The sequence below is a fragment of the Chionomys nivalis genome, chromosome 4 (assembly GCF_950005125.1).
Source record: "Chionomys nivalis chromosome 4, mChiNiv1.1, whole genome shotgun sequence".
NCBI classification, from domain to species: Eukaryota; Metazoa; Chordata; class Mammalia; order Rodentia; family Cricetidae; genus Chionomys; species Chionomys nivalis.
In genome coordinates this window covers 118,862,048-118,879,165 of record NC_080089.1, presented here as the reverse complement: position 1 = coordinate 118,879,165, position 17,118 = coordinate 118,862,048, and the positions used below count along the sequence as shown (strand labels likewise).

The following is a 17,118-nucleotide window of genomic DNA, read 5'->3' as shown; positions in this document are numbered from 1 at the left end:
GAGGGAAGGAAGAAGAGCAAACTTGTACAACCAAGATGAACTTCTACAGAAGTAAGATTAATGGTAACATTAGGGTAAGCACAAAAAAACTATATGCAAATATTTTTCCAATTTACTTGATATATTAAATACTCCAGTAATTTACCTTGTTTTTAATCAGCTTGGCCCTTTGAGCAAAATTAAGTGTTGACAGTGTTTCCCCAAAACACCTGGATCCCGGATGAACATTTGCAATTATGGATGTTTTGGCATTACCACCAAGCGAATCCTGTTTAATGACATCAATGGTGTATGTTTTAGATTGTAAATCCTAAGGTCTTTTTCAAAAAATAATAAAGGCTAAGAAAATCTCCCCTATCAGTCCCACTGGGCATAATGCTGGTGGCAGGAGCCAGTGATCGGCTTTACCCGAAGTAAGAAGGTAAGTTTGGAGTCTCTGTAGCAGACATGCCTCTGTTTTCCATTGCCCACGTCAACAAGTGCAGTGATGACCTGGCCCAGGCAGCTCAGCGATCGGTTTATGTTACCTGCTTCCTGAGGAGGTAGGGGAAAAGCAAAAATACAGGTGCAATGTCACTCTTCAGCGCTCTGAGCTAATATCTAAGGAGCAAGGCGACAACCTAGGATGGAAAAGCAAAGGAGGGACAAAAGAAAAACAACTTCTAAACTAAAACAATAAGATCAGCTATCCCCATTTCCTATTTCATGCACACCGTAACTGCAGAAGGCTACAATTTATAAATGCACTAGACTTGGGATTTGATTTTTATTTCTTCCAGCAAATCAAATGTGATAAAACATTCTCTCATTACTTTTCCGCAGCAGCGAGCTGCAGCTTCAGACCACGTGAGACATTGCTGAGTTGGGATGTTTAGTAGGTTAGATTTGTTGAATATACTTCTCATTTAGGATATTTCATCTTAACCAAGTTTCTTTGGAGGTAATATCACTATAAGTCTAGAAGTACCTCTACAAACATGTTCCTTTCTTGACAGAAACATGAGTCTTTTGCTGACTGCAAGCTCAGTAGGCTCAGATTTCTTAGATCCCATCCCTAAACTACATCACACTCACAATACATGTCATACTAAATTTATGTCCCACTGCCAAACAGCTCAGGCTAGGTACGTTCCCACCTCAAAGATTATAGATGACTGCTCTCCCCTTGATTCCAGCAGTAAAGACTTAAAAATGGATCTAAGTGGTTATAAAACAGGCTTTCTACATAAAGCTACCTATGCATTTGCTCTAAACTTTTAAAATGTTTTCCAGGGTTTAGAAGGCGGAGTATACACTTGGCCTGGCACTCCTGGTCCTAACTGACCTGGCTTTCTTGCTCCATAATTGATCTATTCACTGATACACAATGAAATACCCAATGCACATTGACTCTGCAAGACCCAGCAAACTTCGAGACATCACTCTGCAGGACAGGTGTTCCCTGCTCCTCCTTCCCAAGCCGAACCCTGGTTTCTATGAGACAGCCACCCAGAAGCCACTTCTTTTCCAGATGTCCTCCCAGTCGTCACTCCCCACCATCCTTCCCCTGTCCCCTTTTGGCCAGAAGCAGTCACTCTTGTCCTGACAGACCTGTCCAATCTCATTTTAGTTTACTGTCATGACCTCATAAAACCGTTGTTCCTGTGAGCAGGGACAATTCTTATTTCTTCTGAGGTCTTCACTATACTTTATGTAGCACTGCTTTTTAGTAAGAATTTATAGTTAAATATGAAGGCTATAATTTCATTCCCACCTTCAACCTCATCCCTTCTGCATGGGTATCTTTCTGTCTCTCAGACCCTGCTAAATCCACCAGGTTGAGGAGGGAGGTCCGAATGTTCACAGTTTCGTTGCTCTTCTCCATTGATTCTATTGTGATTGTAAAGACTGCATGAGACCTAGAGGATTCTCTGTTCATGGATGTCGACGCTACACGCCTGTTCCTCCATCCTCTAGATAAGACCTAGGGAAGAAGGAAAATATACTACCCAAGACGAACTCAAAATACAAAATAAGCACTTAATAATCTCATTGTAATGTGAAAAAATCATAACACAGGTAATTATCCACATTCACAACATAGTAATTTCCCTTTGGAACAGACTTTGCACGGTTATCTAGTTTTGTCAGAATTCATATTACCACAAGTTCTAAGTAGCATATACTTAACACGAAGATCGGTAGGAGAGCTGTAGGAATGGTGAGAAGACTACTGCCCATCACCATTATACATTATATATTATATACACACACACACACACACACACATACACACGATTCTATATATGTGTATTATATAATACATGTTTATTTATATATATATATACACTATATATATAAACATTAACACAGTACTTGGCATAAAATACAATAAATGCTAGTTATTAAAAAACTATTAACAAAACACAGTATAAAACTGAAATTATTTGTAGCTTTCATAGTTCTTCAGTACTTTATGCTCCCTTCTCATAGAATTAAATAAATATATTTAATATTAGGTCAGCTATATATTTGCAGAACTTTAAAAAAAGATGCTTTGCCTTTAATCCTAGTACTCAGGAAGCAGAGGCAGGTGGATCTCTTTGAGTTAAGAGGCCAGCCTATAGAGTGAAGAAGGACAGTCAGGGCAATACACAGAATTGTCTCAAAAAAAAAAAAAAAAAACCAAAGCAAAACAAATAAACAAAAAAGACATCTCTCAAACACAGGACAGATCCCAAAAGCAACAGAAGCACATTTGCTTGAATACTTAAAAAAAAAAAAATTACAGTACCTAATGTACTATATGTTGACTTTTTTATGTTAACTTTAAAAATTAGACATACAGGCCCAGAACCAGGGTTAAGTGTGGGCCCGTCCCAACATCCACTCCACCTGTGATCTGCTGGAGCACAGGTGGTGGGGGTGGGGGTGGGTGAGGCGGCCCTGTGGGCCAGGGCTACAGGATCTCCACAACACATCCAGGAAAAGTGGTAATACACAGATTAATAGAAATGGGTTAAGATGTACGAGTTAGTTAATAAGAAGCCTGAGCTAATAGGCCAGCCAAACAGTATTGTAATTAATATAGTTTCTGTGTGATTATTTGGGTCTGGGCGGCCGGGAAACAAAAGAACAGTCTCTGACTACACATTCTTTTCTCTTTACTTCTCAGAAGAGTTTGTGCCATGCCTTTATGAAATTCAATTCTTGATTCTTTGAAGATGAGGGCACTTTCAAAGTATGCTTACTGCCTAAGCATCAAGCACGTCCTCCTCAGGGCAGGGTACCTGATAGGCCTCAGCAGCTGAGGTCACCACCTGCTCCACGGCACCGACCACAAAGACGCCCTTCTTTATGTGCTCCCTTAAGTATAGTCCGGCTGACGCCGAGTCCAGCAGGTCATAGATCTGCTCATTGTAGACCTCAATAAAGGAGCACTTACACAGGAACGTCTTCCCAGCGCCAGCCTGTAAAATCAAAGCTCCATCAGCACATGCTTCACACATTCACCCTTAGTTTCCATGAGCTACCACAGGTATGCTCTCCTATTGTCCTTTAATATATAAAGTAAAGCATTGAGAGCTGAGTGAAAATAATCTGGAAAACTAATTTCAAAACATTAGTTAACTTTAAGCATCATCACTGCGGTCCCAGAAGTCCAGTTTGGAAAGGTAGCACGGAGCCTGCTCGTGGACACGGGAACTGAGCAGCTCAAATGGGTTTCCACTGCCTTCCATAGTGAACTTCCTCCTAGTTTTGTCTATTAACATGTATTTATTGTGTTTGTATGTGTAGGCATGTACGTGTAGATCAGAAGATAACTTCTGGTCCCAGGGAACAAACTTGAGTCATTAGTATTGGTGGCAACTGCCTTTCGCTGGACCGTAGCATCAGCCCCAGATAAAGTTTTACTTGAAGTAAGATTTATGTTCTTTAAAAGATTGAAATTAATTCATCCTGAAAAATTTTGGGGTTGGAGAGATGGCTCAGTGGTTAAAAGCACTTGCAGCTCTTATACAAGACTTGGGCTCGATTTCCAGCACCTACAGGTATTTTTGCACAACATCAATTCAGCATTTGTTGCCTTCTGGCCTCTACAAGCACTTTACATATGTGGTGCACATACGTGCTGATAAATACTCTATATACTTAACAAAACAATACCAACTAGGGGCTGCAGAGATCGCTTATTGGTTAAGAGCACTTGGCTGCTTTTCCAGAAGACCCCCATTAGATTCTCAGCACACATGGAGGCTCACAATTATCAGTAACTCCAGTCCCAGGGGACCCAACCTGCTCTTCTGGTCTCAGCCACCAGGCTTGCATGTGGTACACAAGACACACATACCAACAAGACATGCGATATTGATAAAAATAAATAAGTTTTTTTAAATGTAACCACAGAAACACATGGTGTTAAATTTAATTATTTTACTCTCATGCAATTTATATGTTTAATTGCAATGTTAGGGATATTTTTGCAAAGGAATAAATAGTAAACCAATGCTACTTACCAATTTCCTTGGTACAGAAATATTTAAAGTACTCAATACCAAGGATTCTTAACTCTGGAATCTACCAAGCTAAGTAAGTGCAAACATGAGAATGGTCCAACCTAGGAACCCATAAGGGGGAAAAGACGATATTCTCAGATGATGGGAGTTCTAATCCACAAAGAACAAGACAACAGTGAGGTGCAAGCAAGTACTGCCAATAAAGGAGGATGGGTCCACATTAATGTAGACCATGAGGACTTACAGAATGAGTCCACCATTAATGTAGACCATGAGGACTTACAGGATGAGTCCACCATTAATGTAGACCATGAGGATTTACAGGATGGGTCCACATTAATGTAGATCATGAGGACTTACAGGATGGGTCCACATTAATGTAGACCATGAGGACTTACAGGATGGGTCCACATTAATGTAGACCATGAGGACTTACAGGATGGGTCCACCATTAATGTAGACCATGAGGACTTACAGGATGGGTCCACATTAATGTAGACCATGAGGACTTACAGGATGGGTCCACATTAATGTAGACCATGAGGACTTATGCACACCGTTAAGCCTGGATACAGCTAGATGATGGGACTTTTAGTGCATCATGAGTTATTAGCTGCTTTACGACTGCTGTGATAAAACACCCAAACCAAGACAGCTTACAGAAGTTAGAGCTTCCATGGGACAGAGTCCTTGATGGCAGAAAGAAGGGAGCAGCTGTGAGGAACAACTGGCAGAGGAACCAGAAGCTAAGGGCTCAAATCTCAAAACACAAGCAAGAAGCAGAGAGAGTGAATTTGAAATGGCGTCGAGACTTTCTTCAAATCCCACCTCCAATGACATACTTCTTAACAAGGCCGTACTTCCCCAGACTTCCCAAAAAGTGCAACCAAGTAGAGACCAAGAATTTAAATGCTTGAGCCGGGCGGTGGTGGCGCACGCCTTTAATCCCAGCACTCGGGAGGCAGAGGCAGGTGGATCTCTGTGAGTTCGAGACCAGCCTGGTCTACAGAGCTAGTTCCAGGACAGGAACCAAAACCACAGAGAAACCCTGTCTCGAAAAACCAAAAAAAAAAAAAAAAAAAAAAAAAAAAAGAGAGAGAGAGAATTTAAATGCTTGAGACTATGGGGGGTGTTTCTCATTTAAATCACTGCACTTTATTTTCCTTGACTGAGATCTTCTATACACTTTTCTCCCATAAGAAGCTTTGAGAGTGCCAGAAGCAATCAGCTCTTTTGTGTGTGCTGTCAGTCAGGCTAGCCTTGAACACTCTATATCCATTAGGATGGCTTTGAACTTCTGATGATCCTGAAATTTTGATCCTCGTGCTTCTACCTCCAGAAGGATGGGATTACAGGTGTCCACCAACGCACTCAGCTTTTTCAGTGTTGGGAATCAAACCCAGGGCCTACTGCATTCTAGGCAAGCTCTCTATCCGCATTTTATTTTTTCATTTCAATTTTTTTGTTTTAAATTTATTGGTATGTCTGTGCACCATGTAGATGCCCGGTACCCAAAGAGGCTAGAAGAAGGCATCAGATCCCCTGGAGTTACAGAGCTGTGAACTGCCATGTGGGTGCTGGGAATTGAATGCAGGTCCTCTAGGAGAGCAGCCAGTGGCTCTTTATGGCTGAGCTATCTCTCCAGCCTCCCAACATTTAATCTTTACAGTAAGCTTTACCTTTTCTTTTTCACGATCAATTAAGGAAAACAAATATTCAAAACTTCGTGGGATTACTCCTCTCAGATTATGAGAAAAATTATCGGAGTCTGATGGTCCTGAGAAAAAAGAATAAAACAATGGCAATATCAGAAGGCAGTTTATACAGAAATAAAATGATACCCAGTATAACCAACTTCCTAGTTCTGGTTCAAGCAAGTTACATTTACATCTGTGACAAACTAAATAATAAAACTGCCCCTTGGTGAGACTGAAGGGAAGGCCCACAGTAGCCACCAACCAATTCTAAAAAGTGTATGATCTATCCCCATGCTAAGCTTCACATCCTCCAAGCGTCAGGTACTGAGTGACTGTACTCTATTTCCACAGGTGACTTCCAGTGTCAGGTTCTGAGTGACTGTACTCTATTTACACAGGTGACTTCCAGTGTCAGGTTCTGAGTGACTGTACTCTGTTTACACAGGTGACTTCCAGTGTCAGGTTCTGAGTGACTGTACTCTGTTTACACAGGTGACTTCCAAGCGTCAGGTACTGAGTGACTGTACTCTATTTACTCTATTTAAGCAGGTGACCTGTGTGTTCATAGATGGATTGATGGCTTGAATGGTAATTTGCATGCTGGATTTGCAGTTAGTAGAACTGTTTGGAAAGGGTTAGGAGGTGTGGCCTTATTGGAGGGGGTGTCAATGGTGATGGGCTTTGAAGTTCCAAAGGCGACCACCATTCTTAGTTAACTCTCTAGGCCTCCTGCTTGTGGACCGACATAAGCTCTCGGCTACTGTCTGCCTGCTGCCACGTTCCTTGCCATGACAGTCATGGACCCGCCCTCTTAAACTGTAAGCTGTGATAAACGCTTTTTCTGTAAGTTGCCTTGGTCATGATGTCCTGTCACAGCCAGAGAAAAGAAACTAAGACGCAGACTGGTCAGTCCTCTAAGCCACGAACCCACACTGTGTCCTGAGCATCATAATTTTCAACTACAAAATAGGGGTAATGATGTCAATAACTAGAAAGCTGTTGAAAGATTTGCAAGTTTGCAAATAAATTACAGTAGGACATCGAGCACATTAAGTGCTAAAAATTAGGATTTGCTATCTTTTTTTTTTTTTAATTGGGCAGTTAAAAAAATACCAGTAAGACGGTCACACTAATGACATTTCCCCCGTTACTAGCAGACATTAATGCAGAGAGTTTTTTCTGTTTTGTTACAATTGGGGAAAGACAGATGTGTAAGAGTTGTAAGGAATACTAGCTGAAGTTTGTGATGTGGTATTTATACTCTGATGTACCTCAACAGCTCCTAGCTGACAAGTTCTGTATCCCTTGTTATTCCTAAGTGTGTAGGTTGAAAGCATGTCCTTTTCTCAAGAACTTCTGCCTGTGTCCCTGACTCCTGAAGCAGCCACAGGACAGTTTAGAGCAACGAAGGAGAAAGACTATTACAACAAATCCACTCAAAATCGCATGATGCTAATGAAGCGATGTTTAGAAAGCTCTTCCATCGCAAGTGACAGGATGAGGGGCTGGAGGCCTGCAGTACCACAGGCTCAGGTCCTCACCTCCCAGCCTCAGGAGGAGGAGAAAGAAATTGAAGGTAGAGTTGATCACCAATCAATGCTTTACAGTCATTCCCAAAACAATTTTTACCCCCACGCTCCCCCACCAAAATCCAGAGGGCTGGAGAAATGGGTCAGCAGTTTGCTCTTTGTGCTGGCTAGATTTTGTCACCTCAACACACGCTAGGGTCATCTTAGAGGAGGGAACCTCAGTTGAGCCTCAAGCCTACAGGATCCAGGACAAACTTCCAGTAGATGACACAAGAAATGAATTGCATTAGGGGCACTTAGCTGATGATTACTTGCTTGCAGGTGGGAATAAATTATCATACCTTAGGAAGTCTTGTGTGTTAACTGTAAAGTGCTAGAGAATCTCATTATGTAGGCCTACTTGAAAGCTGCAACACCAGCTTCTACCAAGGACTAAGGAATCCCAACATCCTGCTACGGATTCTACCACCTGAGGCCTGCAACAGCTGAGCTGGAACTGTCTGTCCCTCTTCAGACCTGTCTGCTATACCAGCACTCCCTGGTATCCAATGCAAGAGCTACAGAAGCTGCCAACAACCACCCTCTGAAACGCTTCTCCTTGCCCACCTATAATTCCTGAGTAGAAAAAAACCAAAAGAGTGATGAAAGCATCATTTATAGTTAGAAAAGGTCTAACAGATTCAAGTCAAACCGAGTCCCAGCAACGAGAAGAAAGAACATGACAGAGTCCCATCAACTGATACTAACTGACAAAGGGAAAATTAGTTTTCTCCAATGGAGTGTCGCCAGGTCTATCCACCACTCTCCAGGGCAGGCCATATGCCCAGGAGTAGTGGGCTAACACAAAACAAATTTCATGTTTGTTTGTTTGTTTGAGGATTTTTTGTTTTGTATGGGCATTTTGTCTTATTGATCTTATTTGCTTGTTTGATTTTCTTTCTTTTTGTGAGAGAGAGAGAGAGAGAGAGAGAGAGAGAGAGAGAGAGAGAGAGAGAGAGAGAGAGAAACAGATAGACAGAAAGGGGTGGTAGTGTGCTAGCAAACACCGTTAGTCAGTGCACTCAGGAAGCACATTCAGGTAGATCACTGAGTGTTTGGTGCCAGCCTGATCTACACAGAGTGCAGGGATAGCCAGAGTGACATAGTAAGATCCTCTTACAAAAAGGAAAAGAAAGGAAAGGTGTGTCTGAGAGTGGTGCTGCACACTGGCAATCCCAGGACAGAGAGAGGAAAGCAAAACACTGCTGCAAGATCACAGCCGCCTGGGATAAATAGCAACCCACTCTCAAAAAAAAAAAAAAACAAAAACCAGGGGCTGGAGAGATGGCTCAGTGGTTAAGAGCATTGCCTGCTTTTCCAAAGGTCCTGAGTTCAATTCCCGGCAACCACATGGTGGCTCACAACCATCTGTAAAGAGGTCTGGTACCCTCTTCTGGCCTGCAGACATGCACACAGACAGAATATTGTATACATAATAAATAAATAAATATTAAAAAAAAAAACAGAATGAGCCTGGCGATGGTGGCACTTGGAAGGCAGAGGCAGGTAGATCTCTGTTGAGTTCAAGGCCAGCGTGGTCTATAAGAGCGAGTTCCAGGACAGCCCCCCCCCCCCCAAAAGCTACAGAGGAACCCTGTCTCAAAAAACAAAAACAAAACAAAACAAAAAAAACTCCACAAAACAAACAAAAAACCAACCAAACAAACAAAAAACTAAAATGATACAGAAGGTGTTACAAATATTAGTTAAGCATACCCTAGAGACCAAAGGCTCTAGGCATAACAGGTGGCTGGTATGATGTGTGATCCCCTCTGTATGCTGTGATTACCATTAATGAATAAAGAAACTGCCTTGACCTGTTATTAGGGCAGAACTTAAGTAGGTGGAGAAAACTAAACTGAATGCTGGGAAAAAGAAGGCAGAGTGAGAGAAGCCACATAGCCCCACTGGAGACAGATGCTGGAAACTTTACCCGGTAAGCCATAGCCACGTGGTGACACACAGATTAATAGAAATGGGTTAAATTAATATGTAAGAGTTAGTCAATAAAAAGCTAAAGCTAATGGGCCAAGCAGTGATTTAATTAATACAGTTTCTGTGTGATTATTTTAGGGCAGGGCAGCTGGGAACTAACAAGTGGTCTCCTTCAACACTGGTATGCACAAAAGGGTACAGAGAAGTAATGAAAACCTTATTGTCGTGTACAGGCCTTGTAGCACTGCACTTATAAGTTTGTGAATAGTCCTTGTAAACTGTACCTTAAGGATACAGGCTGGGTGTAAAAGGCACACCTGTGATTCTTGCTTGGGAGCTGGAGACAGGAAGATAAAGTTCAACCTCACCCATAGTTACACAGTGAGTTCCAGATCAGTCTAGGCTACATGAGATCCTGTTGGTGGGGGTGGGGCATCCCTAGGGAGGGAATCACAGAAAGGAAAGAAAGGAGGAGCTAGACAAGGTGCCATATACTATAAATACCAGCACTCCAGAGGAGGCAGAGGCAGATGAACGTGAGTTCAAGGCAGGCCTGGTCTATAGAGCAAGTTCCAGTATAGCTATGGCTACACAATAAGACCCTGTCTTGAAAGAAAGGAAGGAAGGAAGGAAGGAAGGAAGGAAGGAAGGAAGGAAGGAAGGAAGGAAGGAAGGAAGGAAGGAAGGAAGGAAGGAAGGAAACAGATAGAAAGAGGAAGGAGAAAGAGAGAGAGGAGGAGAGCAGACATGCATACTAGGTAGGAAAATAACATTAGATACATGAGTGATCTTACATTATTTTTCTATAAAATCTCATTTGTAGACATTCCAAAGCAAGCAAACATAATGAAGATAACAATCATAGTATCAGGGGATAGGGCAGGAGCCATAAACAAGCAATCTGGGCCTTGGTAGTGCTTATGCAGATACACACACACATATGTATATGATTTTACACACACACATGTATGTATATATATGAATGGACACACAAACATAAAATTGTGTCTAGCACCCAATCTATACCTAGTCTATTGAGTAAGGTACATAGCTATAATCAGGATTAACAAATAAATTATCTAGGAATCCACAACCTGGTAGAAACATGGGAAACATCCATATTTTTACAAAAGCAACATCACACAAAAAAATAATGCCTTCTCCTAAAACATGCCCCAAGTAGTCACCACAGGAAGTGTATTGGTAGCAAACACTGGTCGTTACTCACCCATCATAGTAAATGTCTTCCCTGAGCCAGTCTGTCCACTGAAAGATAAAATTTTGTGTTATTTTCACACATAAAATTCCGACTATCCTCCTATTTAGAATGGAATGGGATGATCCTTTCCAAACTGCTCTGCAACCTTCTTTTCCCTTAATTAACTGCACCTCAGATATCTCAGCCAGAAAACAGATGCCTCCCTCATTTTTATGAATAGCTACAACAGTATGTTATGGAGACAGAATCTTCTAGCATAAGTTATTCAACCAGAACCAAGTAGACTTCTGTTTCTAATTTTCGCTAAATAATGTAGCAATTTTGAAGTTCTCTGCCTGGAAAAGACATTTAAATGTCTATTTTAATTTAAGTTTAAGGACTGCACTGGTGAAAATGCCTTTAATCTCAGTATGTGGCGGAGGTAGGCAGATCTCTGAGATCTGTATGATCACCCAACCAATAAATCACTTGTTTATCTCCAAGTTCTACCCACAAATATAAAAAAGAATTTGAATTAATATATTAATGAGTGAATCTTAGCATAAATATTCCTACAGAGCTGGACATAATGGTGCACGCCTTTAATCCCAGTACTCAGGAGGCAGAGGCAAGCAGAGCTTTCTGAGTTCAAGGTCTATATGTCAAGTTCCAGGATAGCCAGAGCTGCACAGAGAAACCCTTCCTCTAAATAAATAAACACATAAATAAACAAGCAAGCAAGCCAGCCTCCAGAGTCTCCAACCAAAACAGTTCTGAAGACAGGCAATCTGTTGCAACTGTGGCTATCTCAAAGTCATTTTGAATTTGATCATTCAAAATAATCTATGGAAAAATTCTCCACTGCTATGGGAAGGCATGAGAGAATAGCTTTCTATCTCGTGTCTTTTTTTTTTTTTTTTTTTTTTTTTTGGTTTTTCAAGACAGGGTTTCTCTGTGGTTTTGGAGCCTGTCCTGGAACTAGCTCTGTAGACCAGGCTGGTCTCGAACTCACAGAGATCCGCCTGCCTCTGCCTCCCGAGTGCTGGGATTAAAGGCGTGCGCCACCATCGCCCGGCCTCTATCTCGTGTCTTAAAGCGAAACATTTAAAGGATCCTAGCTCCAAATCTCCAGATGTGAGTGAGTGCACAGTCTACAGAAACCAGGAAAATAAAACAGAACCACTGCCAGGACAGAGGGGTTAGGGAGCGAGAGGGGAACAGCAGGTTACAAATGGTCTGACCCGGGAAATGGGAAAGGGCAGGCTCTTTGGGGAGCAGGGTGGAGGTAAAGATAGAAGGAGGGAGGACAGTAAAATAACAATATGGATTCTGAAAAAGCCATAAGGAATCATACTACTAATTATCTACTTAAAAAAGACTATAATACATGAAATATCATATATATAATTTTATATAATATAGTATGTATGTATGTATGGATGTATAATTAGATTACCTAACAAAAACCAAAACCCCCAATACTAGACATGAGAAGCCCTCTTTTGAGTTGTTGGGCAGGGGTGTCCAAGAGACCCCCAGAACATACAACCTATTGCTGTTGCCCTTGGTTACCCTCCTAGAGATGGAAGGTCATTCCCTATTGCTGAAGACACCATGCACTTGAGAACAGGCCCAGACAGGTTCTCATGGTGCTGGAGGGCACACGGAAAGGGAACTGCACATTAACACTTTACAGCTAATTTGTTTCTCACAGTGATACCTATTAATTCTGAAACTATTTTACATGTATCCTAAGGCTGAATAGGTTAGTAAAGGGATGACAGACAGGAAAAGGTTTATCACCGACGGCAAGGGTAGTAAACAAGAAAGGCTAGAATAAACCCTGTGGTTACTGGGTCAGAGCCAGACATCAGTATAAACCCATGTTTAGCATGGTATCTACATGAGCAGAGCAGATGATACAGAAACAATTCCAGATCTCTCTGCTGACACAAGGTTACATACATAGATTTCCTAGCCCTGTCTGCTGAGAAAGCCTCAAAGCAGTCACTGTCCAATAGAAACAAATACATCTCAGGGGCCAGATCTTGGTTTCTCATTACTATTTTCCAACAAAAGGAACCAGGGTTTGAATGGTTCTGGAACGAGTTTAGGGAAAATATAAGAGCTTGAAAAGTCGGGTAGCTGGGCTGGAGAGATGGCTTAGAGGTTAAGAGCATTGCCTGCTCTTCCAAAGGTCCTGAGTTCAATTCCCAGCAACCACATGGTGGCTCACAACCATCTGTAATGGGGTCTGGTGCCCTCTTTTGGCCTGCAGGCATACACACAGACAGAATATTGTATACATAATAAATAAATATTAAAAAAACAAGAAAAGTCGGGTAGCATCATAAAGCAAGAAAAGTGCTCAAAACTCAAAGGACAGAATATGTCAAGGGGGTACACCAACTTCAAAACGCTCCCAGTGACCAAGGATGGAACAAGATGAGCAACATAAGACTATAGCACAGGATTACAACCCAAAGTATAATATAAATATACATGACTATAGATCACATAAATGGACGAATAAACAAAACAAACCTTTCTTTCAGAAAAATTTCAAATATCATTCTTCTCTCCAAGAGACAGAGCTCAACCCACTCACCTTGATTGCCCAGGTCAGGCTGACCTACAGCAGACATGTCTACAAACCCAGAGCCTTTGTCAGGGACAGAATAAAAGTCAGAAAGGGTCACTGCACTGCTAGTGGCTCTGAGCCACATAAGCTGGAAAGGAGAAATATTCTGTACAGCTGCCAGGAGGAAGGAAGCTCCAGTAACAGCTTAATCTTAGCCCAGTAAGATCCATGTTGAACTTTTGACTTAAGTAAAATAAATTGGTTATTTTATGCCACTAAAGTTTGGGGTGACTTATTAATGCAGCAACAAGTAGGAACTACTACAAGCACTATCATACCTTTGTATGTAGACAAACAACAACTTACTATGCAAAGATGGTCCCGTTATAACCGCTCATGCAAGACACCACAATGCTTTTAGCCACTGTTGAGAACACAGATTCCTACAAATAATAAGCACCAAACATGTTAAATAAAAATACTTCTAATCTACATCTCATGATATAATAAAAACTGATTACTTGAAGGTTGCATCTACTTAGGAAAAAAGGGTAAACCATAAAAGATGATAAAAGGTAAACTACAGATATTGTTAGGTCCGTTTATCTCCAATACAGTGATACATTGAAAGTGCATCTACGGCTTTGGAGCAACACGACCAGGGAAAGGTTCTGAGAAACCTAACAGTGTCGACTTTATGGTTTCAGCCTTATCAATTTCTGTAACACTGTTTTACTATTTTTAAAGTGTTGATATTGTTTACAAATGCATTTCAATTCTTTGGGTTTACATACATATTTATGTACAGATGTGTGTATGCAAATGACACTGTGGCTGTTGTTCCTTGGGTGCTACCCACTGTAGTTTTTTGTTTAATTTTGAGACAAAATCAACTCAACAAGTAGACTAGGCAGGCTGACCAGTGAGTCCCAGTGATCCATATTTCTGCCTTCCCACCATTTGGATTACAAGTGTAGACCACCAGTTCTGCCTTTGCTCATGCATGGGATCTTAGGATGAAACAAAAAAATAAAGACCTGTGATGTCTGATACAGTAACCATTAGTTACATGTGACTAACTTGAATTATCTAACATACTAGCCATATTTCAAATGTTAAGAGTCATGTATGGCTAATGCACACAAGTAATCAAATTTTAAATTTTATTTAGTTTTAATTAAATTTAATTCACTACATGGCCAGAAGTTACTGTAGCAGGTCAAATATCAAACATTTCCACCACTGCAGAAAGTTCTGTTAGACAGTGGTACTAGATTTTAATTAAAATGGATTTAATCAGAAAAGCAGTTATCAAACTGCAGTACTGGCACAGGCCTTTAACACCAGTACTCTAGAGGCAGAGGTGTCAGATCTCTGTGAGTTCAAGGCCAGTCTGGTCTACTGAGTGAGTTCCAGGACAGCCAGGACTACACTGAGAAGCCCTGTCTCAAAGGGGAGAAGACAAAACAACAAAAGGGATGGAAGGAAAGAAAGCAAAGCAAAGCAGTTGTTCACACAACAGTAACCTTCTTTATGTGGGTTCTGGGGTTTGAACTCAGCTAGCGAGACCTTTGAGGCAGTGATTTTATCCATGGAGTCATTTTCACAAGCTCACAGTCATCTTAAATCCTTAAGCTAGAAAGTGAACTGTATTTAGGGATTGTTTAAGTAGCTCTAAAATCTCCATTTATCTTCATCAGTATGTATAAAAAGAAACATAAAGCAGCTTTGTGTGATTCTTGGACAAAGCTTGAAGACTAAAGAAGACAACTGCTTAATAAAATTAGATTAAAACATTTATGGAAGTTTTAGCTTTCTTATCTGAAATCTACACAACTAAAAAGTGACCAGGAATTGAATCCCAACAATCAAAGCCTCATATCTTCCTAATGAAAGGGTAAGTTTCCAATGGCCACTACCTGAGTGGTATCCATGCCTGCAACATAATCAAACACAAAGGTCTTGGGGTCTGGGTTGGAGTGCAGCCGGAGCGTCGTCGGGGAGAGCACAGACAAGCACAAGCTGTGCTCTCCATCTGAAGGTCCTGGGCCCTCCGCAGGAGGACGGATTCTCACAAAAACTTTGATGGCATCACCTTCATTACTGAGGACCAAAACAAAAGGGAACAGGTGAGTTTGCTGGGGAAAGGAGACTATAAATAAAGAACCGAATCTCAAACTGCCTGATGTGGGAGTGTCATCTATCTGTTGCTTTCATTGGTTAATTAATAAAGAAACTGCTTGGCCTTTGATAGGCCAGCCCTTAGGTGGGTGGAGTAGACAGAACAGAATTCTGGGAGAAAGAAAGCCGAGTCAGGCAGTCGCCATGATTCTCCTTGTCAAGATGGACACAGGTTAGGATCCTTCCTGGTGGGCCACCACCTCATGGTGCTACACAGATTGTTGGAGTTAAGATAATCAAGATGTGAGAGTTAGCCAGTGAGAGGCTAGAGCTAATGGGCCAAGCAGCGTTTAAAAGAATACAGTTTCCATGTAATTATTTCGGGTAAAGCTAGCCGGTAGCCGGGAGCGGCGAAAGCAGATAGCAGCTCTTACTAAGAGTGGCGCCCCACGAATACAATTTGTATGTTGTTATTTCTGGGTATAAAGCTAGCCATGCGGGAGCTGGGCGGGAACGTAGCCTGCCGCTCCTACAACCACTGCCTGTCACATTACTGTAGTGAGGCCAAGTCTTAGGCCTGTGCCGCTGAAATTTACTCCTTTTAAATTCTCACATAACTCACACCCAGATTTATTTTCCAGCAGATACCCTCACACACCTTTATTGAAAATAAAATCAAAGGCAGCTACTTCAAGGAGCTCAGCTTCGCTTTTCTGCTATTGCCAGCCTACTAGTACCTATTAATAAGTAATTCCTTCCCAAGGAATCATCACGTCATTCACTCTATATTTTTGCGGGGAAGTAGGAAGGCATTGGGAAGCACGCGATTGTCCTCTACTTCCAGCTGGTTGAAGACGAGCTAAATTTTGAACTAAGCATCTCTGACCATTGATGGAGGAAGGTCATTGGTTAATAAAGAAACTGCCTTGGCCCATTTGATAGGCCAGCCCTAAGGTGGGTAGAGTAGACAGAACAGAATGCTGGGAGGAAGTGAGGCAATTGCCATGCCTCTCCTCTCCAGGGCAGATGCAATGAAGCTCCGACCCAAGATGGATGTAGACTAGAATCCTTCCCGGTAAGCCACTACCTCGTGCTGTTACACAGAGTATTAGAAATGGGTTAATCAAGATGTGAGAGTTAGCCAGTAAGAGGCTAGAGCTAATGGGCCAGGCAGTGTTTAAATGAATATAATTTGTGTGTTGTTATTTCGGGGCATAAGCTAGCCGGTGGCAGGGAGTGGGCGGTGGGAAGTGGCCTGCTGCTCCTACTACAGACCATACTAAACAGCGATCTACTATACCCTTCATTTTCTTTATCAGCAAGACTTTTTCTTACCTTGGCTGGGTGGAATGAGAATTCGTCCCATTTCGTAACTCAGCTAGAAAAAGAAGATAAGAGATCTGTAAGGATAAAAGCCTAAGAATAAAACTAAAACTCTTACCTCAGGAATTAGGCCACAACTCCTTGGAGACTGACCTCGGTAACTTAACATGTCTTATATAGACATCATGGTACCTAAGTT

General features: G+C 41.6%; 1 protein-coding gene across 1 annotated transcript in view; it reads right to left on the bottom strand.

The window, feature by feature from the left end:
• Positions 1-17,118, bottom strand: part of Kif15 (kinesin family member 15) — a 68,626-nt gene that overhangs the window by 43,886 nt on the left and 7,622 nt on the right. The window contains exons 2-10 of the mRNA XM_057767306.1: positions 16,932-16,974; positions 15,395-15,578; positions 13,842-13,918; positions 10,925-10,962; positions 6,176-6,273; positions 3,270-3,449; positions 1,754-1,963; positions 409-534; positions 146-268 (exon numbers count right to left, since the gene is read on the bottom strand). Coding sequence (XP_057623289.1) covers positions 146-268; positions 409-534; positions 1,754-1,963; positions 3,270-3,449; positions 6,176-6,273; positions 10,925-10,962; positions 13,842-13,918; positions 15,395-15,578; positions 16,932-16,974 — 1,079 coding nt within the window. The remainder of the gene's footprint in view (positions 1-145; positions 269-408; positions 535-1,753; positions 1,964-3,269; positions 3,450-6,175; positions 6,274-10,924; positions 10,963-13,841; positions 13,919-15,394; positions 15,579-16,931; positions 16,975-17,118) is intronic.